Consider the following 17,183-nt stretch of genomic DNA (forward strand, 5'->3'; position numbering starts at 1 on the left):
TCACTAGAATGTCTAAAATTAACAAGATTGAGCAAACACATGTTGGTGAAATGTAGAACAATTGGAACAAAGTACTGATCTATGCAACAATATGGAATAATTTCAAAAGCATTACACTAAGTGAAAAAAGACACAAAAGAATGTCTACTCTATGATTGTACTTGTGTGACTTTGTAGAAAGGCAACAATTGTGACAGCAGAGCCGTGGTTGCCAGAGCAGTGGTTGGGAAGGTGCTGACTGCGAAGGGACACAGGGAGCTTCTCAGCATCATAGATAGATTAATATCTTAATAGTGGTGGTATTTAACTCAACTGTAAACATTTGCCAAAACCTGGAATTGTACAACTAACACTGATTAATTTTATTTGTATATACATTGTATCTCAGTAAAGCGAAATTTAAATAAAAATAAGCCAGGCATGGTGGCTCACACCCATAATCTTAGCACTTTGGGAGGCAGAGGCAGGCAGATCACCTGAGGTCAGGAGTTTGAGACCAGCCTGGCCAACATAGTGAAACCCCATCTCTACTAAAAATACAAATTACAGGTGGTGGGCGCCTGTAATCCCAGCTACTCAGGAGGCTAAGGCAGGAGAATCACTTGAACCCGGAGGGGGAGCGGAGGCGGAGGTTGCAGTGAGCCAAGATCACGCCGTTACACTCCAGCCTGGGTGACAAGAGTGAAACTCCGAATCAAAAAATAAAAATAAAAGCCAAGCCTTCGGTAGTTCTGTCAGCAACACCAACAGTGACTTCTTCTGCAGTTCCTACTGCAGTGTGCTTGGGGCTTTGGGTCACTGGACTTGGTAGATCTCAGCCGGCACCCATACCATTTCTGTCTACCCTGTAGATAGCACAGAACCCATTTGCAAGGATTAACCAATGTGAAATGATCTCTACAAATGCTGTGTTTTGCTGTTTCAGGTGCTTAGGAGAACATGCAGTAGAGCTTTTCATCAAACAAATGGAACACGTCATAGTATTTTGCTAATATGGCCAACTCTGCACAGAAAAATGAACTCACTGGCAAACACCCCAGACGTGCCATTGAAGTACAGAAAGGTACACGTGTCTTTGCAGGGAGGAGATAGCTCCTGACATATGCTTATTTTAGTACATAAGAGCAAATTTGGGGGGAATAGTAAATCCTGGGTTATATCCACAGGGCCATCCTTATAGGCATATCAGATAGATGATTTTAGGCCCTACTGTTTCAAGTGTGATGATTAGAAGAAACTGTGAGAAGAAAGGATGAGAGAAGAAGGAGGAAGCCTCTTTAAAAATAAAAAACAAATAAACAAAACCCAGACTTGTTATTTCCATGTATCTGGTAAGAATCTCTATCCTCAAATTTAGATATGTAAGATATCTTTTTTTATTTCCTGGAACCCAACTTGAGGTATGACTGCAAACCCCCATTCTGCTGGGTTGTTGGAAAGGATAACTCCAGCCATTATCAGCATAAATCCTATCTCCCTCATGGCTGTTTCAAGTTTGGAACTTTCCCAATAGTGTAATCCCGGGAGGCTGGGTTGGGGAGGGGAGGAATACTCAGGTCATTGGTCGACCATCCACATTGGTGAGATCCCCAGTGTCCCAGCTCACGTGCTCCCTTTGGTTTTGCTAGTTTTCTGGCAAACTAGTGTTCTGGTTTGTTAGTGTATTCTGGGCCATACCTGTGGTTTAGGAATTATTGCTGAGACTGGAAACATCATTTTGAGTCCTCCTAGGCTCTAGCGCTTTTTCTTTCAATGCTATTATCACCTCCCTGGTGGGCTTCCAGAGTCACTGCTGGTCTCAAATCCAGAGAAATCTCTCTCTCTTCCTCCCATCCTCTGATTTTGCACTCTCTTTTTCTTCAATATTTCTTTAAATTGAAGCATAAGTATACATTCAGGAAAAGCGCACAAATCCTAATTGTATAGCTTAATGAATATTCACAAAGAAGACACCACCTGTGGAATTACTTCTCAGACCAAGAGAGAATGCCAGCAGCATCTCAAAAGCCCTTGTCCCTTCTCAGATATGATCTCCCTTCCCCACAAAAGTAAACACTACGGTTATCCTGACTTCTCACATCATTAACAACTTTAGTTTGTTTTTGAACATTATGTAAATGTGAGTCATACAATATGAACTCTTTTCTCTCAGGCTTTTTTCACTTATGTTTCAGAGATTTAACTTCATGTTGTTTTATCTTATGTATCAGTAATTTGTTCATTTATTACTCTTGTTTGAATATACCACAATTTATTTATCTATTCTACTACTGAAGGACATTTAGGTTGTTTCCAGTTTGGGGCTATTATGAATAAAAACTTCTGTAACTATTCTTGTGCTTGTCTTGTGGGACACATATTTATGTATTTCATGGGTCTATACCCGAGGAGTGGAACCGCTGGGTCATAGGGTATGTTTAGGCTAAGCTTAGTTGATAATGCCAAACAGTTTTCCAAAGTAGGTGCGCCAATTTTACCTCCTTACAAGCAATATATGTGAATTCCACATGTTCCAAATCCTCACCAACATTTTAAGCTCATAATAGTTTTAATTTGCATTGCCTTAGATCAATGAGATTGAGCACTTCTTCATGTTGATTGGCCTTTTGGATATTCTCTTTGGAGAAGTGACTGTTCAACTTTTTTGCCCATTTTCTTCTGATGGGTTTTTCTTTCTTTTCTTTCTTTCTTTGTTTTTTTTTTTTTGTATATTTATAGGAGTTCTTTAAACCATTCTGTCCTTATTTATAGGGGTTCTTTAACTATTCTAGAAACAAGTCATTTGTTAGCTATAGGTAAATGTCTTCCCCTATCCTGGGACTTTCCTTTCCACTCTCTTAACAATGTGCTAAGAAACGGAAACTCTTGATTTTAATATAGCCCAATTTATCAATCTCTTTATGTTTAGTGTATATGTCTATTCTATTAATACTTAAGAAATCTTTGCCCATCCCAAGATAGTTTCTTCTAGAAACTCTATTACTTTACCTTTTACATTTAGATCTACAATTCACTTGAAATTGTTTTTGTATGAGGAAGACACCCAAGTCTGTTGTTTTCCATGTTGACCCAGCACCACTTATTGAAAGGCTGCTCATTCTCTACTACTCTGTATTGCTGTTGCTATCTTTGTCATAAATCAAGTGTCCAGGCATATGCAGCTCTGCTTCTGGATTATTTATCCTGTTCAAATATCATACTGTCCTAGTTACTGTAACTTTATAATAACTCTTTAGTAGCATAAGCCCTTCAACTTTGTGCTTCTTTGTTTATGCTGGCTATTCTTGACCCCAGTGCATTTCCATATAAATTTATTTTACTTTTTAATTTTTAATTTTTATGGATATGTAATAGTTATACATATTTATGGTGCACATGTGATATTTTGATACAAGCATACAATGTGTAATGATCAAATCGGTAGCTATAAAAATTTTACAATCAGCTTATTAAAGTCTTAAAAAAATCTCTACTCTCATTCTAATTTGGATTACATTGATTCTAGAAATCAATTTAAGGATAATTTACATCTTTACAATAAATATTAACTTCTCTAATCCATGTATAGATCCTTTTAAGTTACCTTAAATTGTTCTCAATGTTTTAGACTTTTCTTTGTAGAAGTCTTACATATCTTCGTTATATCTATTCTAGGCATTTGATTTTTATGCTGTTATAAATGGTAATTTTAAATTTTATTTTAAATTGTTTGTTGCTGGTATACAAAAATATTAATTGATTTTTGTATATTGACCTTGATTCTGGCGACCTCACTAAATCCAACTATTACCTCTTATAGGGTATCCATAGATTCTTTTGCAATTTCCCCATATTCAATCTTGTCATCTGTGAAAATGACAACTTTATTTCTTCCTTTCTCATCCATATATTTTATATTTTATGTATTTTTAATATATTTTATGTAGGCATTTGTATTGGCTAGAGACCTTCAGTACAGTGCTGAATAGCAGGATGATAGCAGTTGTACTAGTTTCACTCCTATCTCGAGGGAGAGCTTTTAATATTTCACAATTTGGTATCACGTTTGCTATAGGCTTTTGTTATAGACACCTTTTATCAGATTAACAAAGTTTGCTCCTATTCCTAGTTTGCTAGAGTTTTTCTTTTAATCATCAAAGAATATTAGATTTTATGAAAAGCTTTTTCTGTATATCTACTAAACAGTTACTTCACCAAAAAAAAAAAAAGATATACAGAGGGAAAATAGCATATGAAGGAATGCTCAGCATCATTAGTCATTAGGGAAATGCAAATTAAAACCACAATGAGATACCATTACATACCTAATTGGATGCCTGCGATTAAAAAGACTTCCCATTGCTGATGAGAATGTGAAGTCATGGAAATTTTCATACACTAATAGTGGGGATGTACGAAAGTACAATGACTATGAAAAATAGTTTGGCAGTTTTTTAAAAAGTTAAACATCCGATCTAGTCATTCCACTCCTAGGCATTTACCCCACAAAATGAAAGCTTATCTCCATTTAAAGACTTGTAGATAAAATGCTAATAGCAGTTTTATTTGTAATACCCCAAAACTGGCAACAACTCAAATTTACGTCACCAACGAAAAAACATCATGTTTTTATACAACGGAATACTACTCAACAATAAAAAGCAATGGAGTATTGATATATCAGCAACAGAGATGAATCTCTTAGTAATTATGGTGAGTGAAAGAAGCCAGATAAAAAGAGTACCTGTTACAGGTATATGATTTTTTTTTTTTTTTTTATCGAGATACTCATTTGGTTTTTCTTTTTTAGTTCGTTAATATGATGAATTATATTGATTTTCAAATGTTAAACTATTTTGGCATTACTGGGGTTGGTCATGATGTATTATCTTTTTATATATTGTGTGATTCGATTTGCTAAAATTTTTCTAAGAATTTATGTATTTACGTATATGAGGGCTCTTGATCCCTAGTGATCTTTTTCCCTCTTGTAATGACACCGTATAGTTTTGGTATCAGGTAGTGGTTGCCTCATTGAATGAGTTTGGAAATGTCTTTTCCTCTTCAGTTTTCTGGGACAGCTTGTATGGAATTGATAGGTGGAGTGTTCTATAAATGCCAATTAGGTCAGGTTAGGTAATAGTTTTGTTCAAGTTTCATATATCTTTACTGATCTATCTACTTGTTTAAATTATTGAGGGAGATGTTTTGAAATCTCTGACTCTAATTTTGAAATTTTCTATTTTTCTTGCAGTTTTATGAGTTTCTGCTTCTTATATTTTCTATCTCTTTTTTTTTTTTTTTTTTTTTTTTGAGACGGAGTCTTGCTCTGTCACCCAGGCTGGAGTGCAGTGGCCGGATCTCAGCTCACTGCAAGCTCCGCCTCCCGGGTTCACGCCATTCTCCTGCCTCAACCTCCCAAGTAGCTGGGACTACAGGCGCCCGCCACCTCGCCCGGCTAGTTTTTTGTATTTTTTAGTAGAGACGGGGTTTCACCATGTTAGCCAGGATGGTCTCGATCTCCTGACCTCGTGATCCGCCCGTCTCGGCCTCCCAAAGTGCTGGGATTACAGGCTTGTTTCTATCTCTTTTTATTGGGTACATCAGCATTTAGGACTGTTAGGTTCTCTTGAGGAGCTGACCCCTCATAATGATCCCATTATGAAATGACTCTCTTTAATGCAGGTAATATTTTTTGCGCTGAAATCTACTTTATCTGATAATATCTATCTTTTGCTTAGTGTTAGCATAATAAATCTTTTTCCATTATTTTACTTTTAACTTATTTCTGGGTTGATATTTAAAGTATGTTTCTCGGAGGTAACATATAGTTGGGTCTTTCTTTCTTATGCAGTCTGAGAATCTCTGTTTTTTAATTGGGATATTTAGAGTCTTTACGTTTAATGTGATTATTGGTATATAAGTTTGTCTGTCATCTTGTGACGTGCTTTCTATTTGTCCCCTCTGTTCTTTATTTACCTTTTCTCTGTCTCTTGTGTTATTTTTAATGCTTCAATTTTATCTCATTTGTTAGCCTATTAGGAATAACTCTTTGTAGTATTTTCCTGGTGGTTACCTTAAAGCAATGGTTGGCAAACTTTGCCCCTTGGACCAAATCTGACCCCCTGCCTATTTCTATTAATAAAGTTTTATTGGAACACGGCCACCCCAGTTTGTTTATGTATTGTCTGTGGCTGCTTTTACTCCATAATGGCAGCACTGAATAGTTGCCACAGAGAATAAATAGACTGCAAAGACTAAAATATTTACTATCTGGCCGGGCATGGTGGCTCACACTTGCAATCCCAGAACTTTGGGAGGCTGAGGCAGGAGGATTGCTTAAGTCCAGGAGGTCAAGGCTGCAGTGAGCTATGACTGCACCACTGCACTACAGCCTGGGCAACAGAATAAGATCCTGTCTCAAAATATAGATTAATTAGATAGATAGATAGATAGATAGATAGATAGATAGATAGATAGATAGATATAGATGGATAGACAGATATGTACTCTCTGGCCCTTAGAAAAAGTTTGTTGATCCCTACATACTTTAGAGTTTATAGTATATATCTTTTTGTTGTTGTTCTTTTTTTTTTTTGAGGTGGAGTCTCGCTCTGTTGCCCAGGCTGGAGTGCAGTGGGACAATCTCAGCTCACTGCAAGCTCCACCTCCTGGGTTCACGCCATTCTCCTGCCTCGGCCTCCTGAGTAGCTGGGACGACAGGCTCCCGCCACGATGCCCAGCTAATGTTTTTGTATTTTTAGTAAAGACGGGTTTCACTGTGTTAGCCAGGATGGTCTCGATCTCCTGATCTCGTGATCTGCCTGCCTCAGCCTCCCAAAGTGCTGGGATTACAGGCATGAGCCACCGCGCCTGACCTTTTTTTTTTTTTTTTTTTTTTTTTTTTTTGAGATCGAGTCTTGCTCTGTCGCTCAGGCTGGAGCGCAGTGGCGCAATCTTGGCTCACCTAGGCCTCCCAGGTTCAAGTGATTCTCCTGACTCAGCCTCCTGAGTAGCTGGGATTACAGGCACCTGCCACCATGCCTGGCTAGTTTGGTGAGGAGGACTCCCAAAGTGCTGGATTACAGGCTACCACGCCCAGCCTATAATCATTACTTTTTAAATGTTTAAAATGTTATATTTAAATTATTCAATTTATACTCATAGTTTTATGTTTTCTATTTACCCACATATTTACTATTTCCAGAGCTCTTCATTCCTTTATGTGATTCAGATTTCCAAGTGGTATCGTTTTCTTTGACCTGAAGGGCTTCCCTTAACATTTCTTGTAGCTCCCGTTTGCTGATGATTAATTCTTTCAATATTTATATATTTTTTAAAGTTTTTATTCTGCTTTTGCTTTTGAAGATGTTTTTACTGGGTACAGGATTCTAGGGTGACAGGTTTTATTTTTATTTTTTTTTCCTTTTAGTGCCTTAAGGGTGTTGTTTTCAACACCAATCTGCTGTCATTCTCATATTTGTTTCTTCACATGTGACATGTCTTTTTTCTCTGCCCAGTTTTAACATTTTCTTCTTGTCACTTTTTAAGCAATTTGATTATGGTTGGCCTACAGTGTCGTTTTCTTCATGTTTCTTGTATTTGACGTTAAGTGACTTTCTTGAATCTGTGAGTCAATAGTTTTTTTTTATCAAATTTGGAAAAATTTCAACCATTTTTTCTTGAACTATTTTTTTCTGTTTCTTCTCTCCTCATATTTCTTTTTTTGAGAGCCTGATTACATATATATTAGTCTCCTCAAAGTTTCCATACAGCTCACTAATCCTTTTTCTTGTCCTTTTTCTGTGTTTTATTTTGTATAGTTTTATTTCTATATCTTCAAGTTTACTAATCTTTTTCTCTTCTAATTTGCTATTCATCTCATCTAGTGTATTTTTAATCTCAGACATCTTAGTTTTCACATCTGAAAGTTTGATTTGGATCTTTTCATTATATCTTCCATGTCTACTTAATATGTTCAGTTTTTTCTCTGGCTTCTTGAACATATGAAATACAGTTAGTATAGCAGTTACAGTGTTCTTCTCCACTAATTCTATCATCTGTATCATTTCTGAGTTGGTTTTGATTGTTTATTTTCTCCCCACTTTGAAGTATAGTTTGTCCTTCTTCCTCCTATTAATTTTTTTATCAATGCCAGGTATTTTGAATTTTACCTCTTAGGTGCTGTCTATTTTTGTAGTCCCATAAACATTCTTGTGCTTTGTTCTGAGATGCAGTTAAATTGTTTGGAAACAGTTTGATCTTTTCAGGTCTTGCTTTAAAGCTTTGTTAGCTGGAACCAGAGCAGTATTTAGTCTAGGGGTAATTTGGCCCTATTTCTGAGGCGAAATCCTCCTGCATACTCTGTGTTCCATGAATTAGGAGGTTTTCCTGCTGTGACTCATGAAAACAGGAGCTATTCCTGGCCCTGTGGAAGCCTCTGGGATTGCTCGCTTGAATTCTGCCAGGTGGTTCCTTCTCCAGCCCTGGGTAGTTTTCTCATGTGCATGTGTCGGTCAATACCCAGGAACTTACTCAGGGGACCCTGTTGCAGAGCTCCATAGCTGTCCATCTGGGTAGCTCTCTCTTCTCCGGTACTCTGCTCTGTGAACTTAGCTGTCTTGGTCTTTCTGGACTCCCAGATCCATTTCCTCACCTCAGGAAGTCCACGGGGCCCCATCTGGATCCCTTCTTCCTGTGCTGTGGTCTGGAGATTTCCTCCTGGCAGAAAGCTGGGGGCCATCTTATTGCCAACCTCATTTATTTTGCTTCTCTCAGGGATCCCTGTCCTTTGTTGCCTGATGTCCAGTGTCTTGATTGCTTTGTATATCTTGCCCATTTTTAACTTTTTTTTTCCCAGCTGGGAGGGCAAATCTAGTCCCGTTTCAGTTAGAAATAGGAATTTAGTCATCCAGAGTGTTTTTCAAAAATTCTACTTTTTTAATTGTTTCATCAAGAGGGCTGCTCTGACAAATGCCATTCTGTTATAGCCAGAAGCCTTGGATCTCCTTTCCCGTCAGGCAGAAACCTCTCCTTTCCCCAGGAGAACATCCTTCCAGTAACCTTTTTAAAGCAACTCTCTTTCTTTACTGCCTCCTCTGCACACTCTCTCAGCTGTTCTATAGGCTTCGGTTTTTAGAAACAAAAGCCAGTAAGTCTTGCAGCTGCTTCTGCCTTTGGATTTGCTGTATAGCTCTCTTAAAGCAAACAAACCCAAAACACAGCCATTCATCTGCTTAAATGGGGAGGGGAGGAGAAGAATACATTTACTGTATATTGATATCCCCAAATATTTTCTACTTAAACATGTATTCAGCTCCTTTTACTTGCTTTGTCCTCCACCCAGGCAGATTAGGCTCGAGTGTCCCTCTCCCCATTGTATCAGTCATCTGTTTATTGAGCACTTGCTAGAGGCCAGCTCAGGAAGAGGAAGCACAGTTCAGAGCTCAAGAGCCTGGGCTCATTAGGCAAATCATGTTCACACCCCACCTGTTCCCCTTAAGTGCTGGGTGATTTGGATGAATAACCGAATCCCTCTAAGCCTCAGTTTCCTCATCTGTGAAGCTGGTTCATGATTGTACCCCTCGAGGGGTCCCTATTGTCTTCAGGCTTCCCACTCTGAAAAGGAGTATTGGTTTTTTTAAAAAAGTCAGAGATGAAGAAATGAGCCTTACTGATAGTCTCCATACACACCACCCTCTGCTATGGCTAACGCATACTTTCTTCTTTCCTTCCCTTGACTGTTTTTCCCCATTTCTGCACGTATTTTCTCTCTGAGGGTTAGGATTCTGGTGTTAAAATAATTTGGCTTACTGTTGTGAACAGCCTACAGAGTCAGGATGCACCCTCCCACCCAAAATTTGGTTTGGATGTCAAGACTTATGGTGCCACACACATGCTCAAGAGTGTAGGAAAAGGCTTATCACCCACATAGTGAGGCCTTCTGAGGACAGCAGCACAGCCTTCCTAACCCGATCCAATGATGGCTTGAGAGAGCAGGGAAAGGAGCCTAACTTGGGGGTTTTCTTCTTCTTCTTTTTTTTTTTTAGACGGAGTCTCGCTCTGTCGCCCAGGCTGGAGTGCAGTGGCCGGATCTCAGCTCACTGCAAGCTCCGCCTCCCGGGTTTACGCCATTCTCTTGCCTCAGCCTCCCGAGTAGCTGGGACTACAGGCGCCCGCCACTTCGCCCGGCTAGCTTTTTGTATTTTTTAGTAGAGACGGGGTTTCACCGTGTTAGCCAGGATGGTCTCGATCTCCTGATCTCGTGATCCGCCCGTCTCGGCCTCCCAAAGTGCTGGGATTACAGGCTTGAGCCACCGCGCCCGGCCGACTTGGGGGTTTTCTTGTGGTTGGAAAGCGGGGCTGGACTGAGGGCAGGGGTTTGCATGGTCTGAACTTCCAGCTGCTGCCACAGGAGGGAGCACTGGGCTTTCTCATCCACTTGCCCAGTGTTGGGGCAGAAGGGAATGAGGGAGTGGTGAAGCTGAAGAGCTATCAGCCATCAAACATCAGAAAACTGGAGTCAGAGTCCGTTACACTTCCAGGTTAGAGTCTATAATCAACCTGCTATGCAGACAGATGCCGCCAAGTTCTAGCAGTTGTGGAAGTCTCAGCAGGAGGGGAGTTTATACATCAGACATGCATTTACACATCACAACCTAGACAAATGAACTTTTAACTTCAGTTTCTATAGATAAGCCCTTTCTGCCTTTTAACCCCATGTCTGCTCAAAGCAGAAACGAAAACTTATGCCTGTCTTGCACAGTGCCCTGGAAAGTAAGAGCCAGCCCCACGCTGGGATTTCCCTAACCTCTTTCGATTTTAACGGCCTAATGCTGGTGTCTGAATCTAGGCCAAGGAGCAGTGAGGACGTTTCCTCTGTCCTCTGACCACGCCTTGTCCAGGCTGCTCCCAGAATAGTTTTGCTGTTTCCTTCCTGCCTGGCAAGAATGTCTTTACTATTATCTCCTTGCTTTTCCCCGGGACAGCCTGCTTTAAGGACTTTATGTAACCACATCTCACTAGTGTAAGAGCTGGACGGGGGAAGTCTGATAAATTGCCGAGAGGGAAAGAAAGTGGGGAATTTTTTTTTTGTTAATCCTGTTTCATGTCTATTTCCTGTCAAAAGGCAAGTTTCTCTTCTCTACCATTTAAAATAAAACTTTAATATACACCTTTGTGTTTTCCACATTTGTCAATAATTGTTTTGTATTCATTTTGATTTTATTTCATTTTTGTTGTTTAGGTTTTACTGCTGCATATCCAACACAATCCTCCATTCCTGTTAAATATCAAGCTTCAGTAATCCCAGAATCAGAAAAAAAAGGATTCAATAGTCAAGCCAAGAGATTTTCTCAAAAGAAGGTAATGACGTTGTCTTAGGGGTTCTTTCGTTTTAGTCTGGATTTTAGCCTTGCGGGACAGGCAGGTTCTGTCTGGCTGCTGTGTCTTTCTGTGGACAGTGGAGGGCAGTGTGCTCCCAGGAGCCGCGGCACCAGCTCCACTGAGGGGCACCGACTGGACTAAGTGTAAGAATGAGCCTGAAAAATGGGACATCCAGGGAAAAAACAACTATGTCTGGATTTATGGCGCCAAAAATATTGAACTGGACCAAAACTATTTAAAGGAAAAAATATATTTTAAAAATAATTATAAAACTGAAAAATTGCAAAAATTCCCAAGTGTTATCAATTAAGTAAAACGTTAAAACAAAAATCTTCCTCATCCTTGTGAGAGGAAATCACATGACTTCAAATAACACAAGAGGAAAAGAAGAGTCAAATACATCTAGAATTACCTTTGGAGGGCTGGGCATGGTGGCTTATGCCTGTAATCCCAGCACTTTGGGAAGCTGAGGTAGGAGAATTAATTGCTTGAGCCAGGAGTTTCAGACCAGCCCAGGCAACAAAGCAAAACCCAATCTCCACAAGAAAAAAAAAAGTACAAAAATTTGCTGGGCGTAGTGGTGCGTGCCTGTAGACCCAGCTACTCAAGAGACTGAGGAAGGAGGATCACCTGAACCTCAGGAGGTTGAGGTTGCATTGAAGCAAGATAGTGCAACTGTACTCCAGCCTGGGGGACAGAGCGAGACCCTGTCTGAAAAAAAAAAAAAAAAATTACCTTTGTAATGAGCCCTGCCCTACTTTAAAACAACAACAACAACAACAAAAAACAACTTCCTTAAACAATGTGTTATTAGCCAGGTGCAGTGGCTCATGCCTGTAATCCCAGCAGTTTGGGAGGCCAAGGTAGACAGATCACTTGAGGTCCAGAGTTCGAGACCAGCCTGGCCAATGTGGTGAAACCCCATCTCTACTAAAAATACAAAAATTAGCTGGGAGTGGTGGCGCGTGCCTGTAGACCCAACCACTGCCTCTCCTGAGGCAGGAGAATCGCTTGAACCTAGGAGGCGGAGATTGCAGTGAGCTGAGATCACGCCACTGGACTTCAGCCTGGGCAACAGAATGAGACTCCATCTCAAAACCACCACTACCACAACATGTTATCATATTCCTGTGTTACCCACCTCCCCCCCTTCCCTAAATCTTGCCGCATCTCTTTTCCTCTCTAACCTAGAAAGTTCTGCGTGGTTCCTGACCGGTCCTTATTTAATCTTTGGGATTTATGGGACCTGACTTTCTCCTCTCTCACCATCAGGGGACAGAAGCAACCAGAAGCAACTCACAGGCATCCTTAGAATCTAAAAAATTTTTCATTCCTTCATTCATTTCAGCAAGACCTTTAGAATAATGTTCTTTTGGAGGAGTCCTCATTTAACATGTCTTTTGCTGCTCTCTGAAAATGGTTTTCATGCTATCACCTTGCCCAGATGGCAGAGGAGGAATGAGGAGATCTAGGTTCTGAATGGAGCCAAAGCATGGACTGAGGGGCCTTGGCTAGCCCTGGTGCCCTCAACCTGATTCCTCCTTGGTAGATGAGAACGCTGAACTAGAGAAAGTTTTAAGTTTCTTCCACTTCTGATATTTTAGGATTCTAAGAAAGCAAATAATAAAGAATAGAGTGTACACACACAAATACACACACACAGTTTTAAATCACTTGCAGGTTTTCTCCAAAGACAATACATATTTGCTCAGGAGTTTTCTTCTCTCTCTAGTTTCTCTGTTTTAACTGTTTGATTCTTTCCCATTTTCTGTCTGGTTTCCCATTTGTCAATTTAATGGTAATATATTGTCCATCTCTAGGATATTTGCAGCCCAGCCTCCAATAAAAACAATAGCAGCCACCATTTACTTATCCTTACCATGTGTACTTTTAGACTGCCTTTTATCTCTAATCCTTGGAACAGTGCTGAAAGGAAGGGTTTATTATTTTAATTTAACACAAGAGGAAACCCAGGCTTGGGGAAGTTAAATGACCCACCCAAGGTCACACAGCGCAGAGTTTGGCACATAAGAGGCTCAAAAGAAATGTTTGCTGAATCAATGTTGAAAGAATTAGACCTCAACCCAGGTCTAGTTCACTCCAAAGCCTCTTGCTCTTTCCACACTGCACCACGCCTACCTTTGTGGCCCGCAGAGCTGTAACTTTGTCCTGTGAAAGTCAGCAAGTTTCTGAAAAGGCCTTAGCAAAACAGACCAAGCTGAAGACAGGGGAGGATGTCAGCTAGCGTGGATGAGCCCCATCCCCCATGATCTAGTTCTGAGCACTCAAATTCAGAAAGCAAACGGGCTGACTTCTCAAGTTAGTGTTTGAAAAGATGATTGCTTCTCAGAACGTTTTCAACTGAACGAACCAAGGAGGCGGGTAGCCAAACCTACAGGCAGCATTGAATGAAGACAGGAATTGCTCAGAGATTGGGTTCCAACTTTTAAAATGTGGTCGTATTACCTGACAACATGAAAACTTTCATCTCGGCATTTGTAAACATTTTAGAAATAAGGATGGAATTTTATGGAAAGGGCAGGGGATCCATCAATCAGGCTTTCTGTGTCCTACTCTGTCACTGACTGTGTGCCTTTAAACCAGTCACTTGACTTTTCTGGGCTTCAGTCTCCTTAACTGAAACATAAAATTTGGATTATATAATTTTTGAGGTCTCCTCAAGTTATAAAAACAGAAAAAAAAATCCTATTCTATGGTTCATTCTCATTTTTCCTGAGGGAAATAGGCATTGAGAAGTTAAAGATCTTGTTTAACATCACCTGATAATTTAGTGAGGCAATACAAATTAAAAACAGATTTTAAAACTCCAGGGCTTCGCCACCCTTCTTAAAGAATTAGTCGCACGCACCCTTGCTCCAGGTCGAACATGGCTGCCTCCTCACAGTAGTCCTGTGGCCCACCTTAGCACATCTTTGACGCAGAGAATCAGTGCCCTTTGAAATGCGCACTTACCTTCTGAGGCTAACTTTGCAGTGAACCATCAGGGCCCCCTTGCCCAGCTCACATTCCCCATGAGAATCTTACTGCAGAGTACAAGGAATCCTTCACAAAGCTCAGTGTCTGGAATGGCAATTTTGGCTGCTAGAAATGAAGTCTGTTTTCCTGAACATTTTCGAGTTATTTACAGATGTGCTGGTAACTTTGCGTAGGTGAAGAGACACGCCTGATCTGTGTGACAGAGCATGGCCCGGCGGCCTGTTGGACATTTTCTACCCCCGCCTCCGTGTTTCTGTCTCCACTACACCCTGGATTGTGGTCACTGTTTCCGAAACTGTGTACCCCTAAGGACACCACTTAATGTCTTTGCTTCTCTGTTTCCTCATCCTAAAAATAAAGATGTTGCAATAGGTAGGTAAACCCTTGCCAGGAATGACTATTTCATGGTTCTAAACCTCATCCCTTCCAGGCTTGAATAAATAAATACTGGTAGAACATCGGTACCATGTGCTCTAGATGGGCACAACTTAAAAATGTATGTTAATACCATTACATAGTAAATCTCCCCTTCCAGACGGGAAGCCAGCCAGTGGTTAATTTGTGATGAAATCATACAAAGTTAATATTGTTCACTTATTAACTTGATATGACACTAGACCAGGGATATTTAAATGAAAGGAGGTTCAGTTTGCGGAAGTCACCATGTTCAAGCGGACAGCCGCCCCAAGTGTGCCCTCAGCTGCATATCTGACCCACAGTAGGGTCTGCCCTGCCTCCCTGCTCTGTGAAGCCTGACTTCTCCATATCCAGTCACCAGCACCCCTTCCAAAGGGATCTGCAAACACTGGGCTGGCACTCATGACATGCCAGGTCCCCCTCAAAGACCTTTGCACTTGTTACCTCATTTAATCCCCATAATAACCCTGTGAGCTAAATCCCCTCATTATCCACACTTTTCAGATAATGATCCCGAGACAAAAACAGGGGGAAGTAGCTTGTGCAGTCGAGGCTGGGCAGAGTGAGGATGAACCCAGGTAGCAGCTCCTGGTCCTCAGATCCTGTTTCCCCAGCATCTTCCCCAGGTGGAAGTACCTCCCACAGTCCGTCTTATACCCTTGACACGAGGTTAATGTGTGTGCTGTCTTACCTCCACCACCTGCCTAGGGGCTTCTTGGGCAGTGGTCATTGCTGTCCTTTCCAGACCCCACAAATCCCTCAAAAATGGATTGAATGACCCCAACTCAAGTCTGCACATTTCCCATCGAGTCACGACCACACATCCATCCATGAGTACTGTTGTGATGCGTCTCCTTCCTCCCATTCCTAGACCTTGTGAGCTGCTAACAGGTTGCGCCTGTATCTTCTACGCTTAGCACAGGTCCTGATGCACAGTAGGTTTCAATCAGTGTCTGCTAAATTGCATGTTTGCCCCATTCCACTCAGGGGACTTCAAGAGGCTGCTAATAAGCTGCTCAGTCCCACTCTGAAGGTTTGTGACTCCCAAGGGAGGGTCCTGGCTCCATAGAGGCAGTAGTAGGCAACGTCATGCATGGTGATGGTGGTGATGGTGATGGTGATGATGATGGCAGGCTGCATCGGTGCTATTCCACCCGCTTTATGTGTATTGACCCCTTTAATCCTCACTCTAAGAGGCAGCGAAGGAGACAGCTGGTAGGGCATCCGGCACTGGGCTTCCATAGTGTGCTAGTAAATGTGAGTTATCTTCCCGTCTCCCTCCCCATACGTGTTTTTGTTTTGTTTGTTTATTTGGTTTTTGCCAAGAAACCAAGGAGTGGCTAAGTTCACACCAGTCACAACTTGGATTCTCGTTCTCTGGGATTTGCTCTGAGAGGCCTAAATTCATCCAAGTCACAGAACGTCAGTTGCAGGAACTATTATCGCACAGGCGAAAGTTCTCTCCTAGGGTGCTATCCGCCCACCTCTAGAAGTTGCAGGAGAATGCTTGACATTCCCCTCCCAGAGACCTACTTGGGCATTGCACGAAGGTGGTGGTGTGCTGGTCAACCACCATTTACCCTCCTTGAAGAAGACTGCTGAGTTGTAGCATCTGCCCATTTTTGTGGTATAAATACTCCCATCCTGGCCAGTTTCAAGCCACCACTAGCAACATTTTGGAATTTTTAACAGTTTTCCTCACAAGCTGCCGCTGGCCAGCTCCAGCTGCTGCTGCCTGGAGGACTGTCCTTTTGCTTGCTAAGAACAAACAGGCAGCACTCCGTTCCTCCGGGCGAGGTGGTAACAGTCCTCTTCTCATTTGCCCTGGACTCAAGCCAGTTTGCAAAGTGGCAGAATTAAAGTGTGGTTAAAGCACAGGAAGGTTGTGAGCTTCAGCAAATGAAAATACAAGATGTCCAGTTAAATTAGAATTTCAGATAATGGCAACTCTGTTAGTACAAGTATGTCCCAAATATTGCATGGGATATACTAAAATCATCATCTGCAGTTTATCTGAAATTCTAATTTAACTAGGCAGGTAGGATGGAGCAGGCATTTAGGTCTTGTATTTTGTCTGGAAACCCTGGCTCCTCAGACACATAAGCGTGCTCAGAAAATTCTTGCAAACTGATGGTCAGGTTCAGAGCGTGGTGATAACCGGGAGCTAGAGGTGTGTGTCTTCACTGTCTGCTATTTAAACCTAGAAGAGTCACAGTGACACTTCCTGCGTCAGCTTTCCTAGATTCAGGGACTCCGGAAGCTCAAAAGCACCCCAAGGCCCAACACCTTGGACTTACAAATAAGGAAGCCCAGAGAGGTGACTTGCTCAGTATCACTTAGCGTGTGGCAGCACCGAGACTACAATTTCTGATTCATAACCCAGTGGGGATTTTTTTAATCCTATA

The 17,183-nt window shown here is 41.3% G+C and overlaps 1 protein-coding gene across 5 annotated transcripts in view; it reads left to right on the forward strand.

Moving 5' to 3' along the window:
• Positions 1-17,183, forward strand: part of STPG1 (sperm tail PG-rich repeat containing 1) — a 59,143-nt gene that overhangs the window by 14,349 nt on the left and 27,611 nt on the right. For all 5 annotated transcript variants that reach the window (XM_074016818.1, XM_015440783.4, XM_074016819.1 and 2 more), the window contains 2 exons: positions 926-1,063; positions 11,225-11,343. Coding sequence is in view for 3 of the 5 variants with exons in the window: in XM_015440783.4 (XP_015296269.2) it covers positions 994-1,063; positions 11,225-11,343 (189 nt within the window). In the remaining 2 variants the exon portion in view is untranslated. The remainder of the gene's footprint in view (positions 1-925; positions 1,064-11,224; positions 11,344-17,183) is intronic.

The sequence above is a fragment of the Macaca fascicularis genome, chromosome 1 (assembly GCF_037993035.2).
Source record: "Macaca fascicularis isolate 582-1 chromosome 1, T2T-MFA8v1.1".
Lineage (NCBI taxonomy): Eukaryota > Metazoa > Chordata > Mammalia > Primates > Cercopithecidae > Macaca > Macaca fascicularis.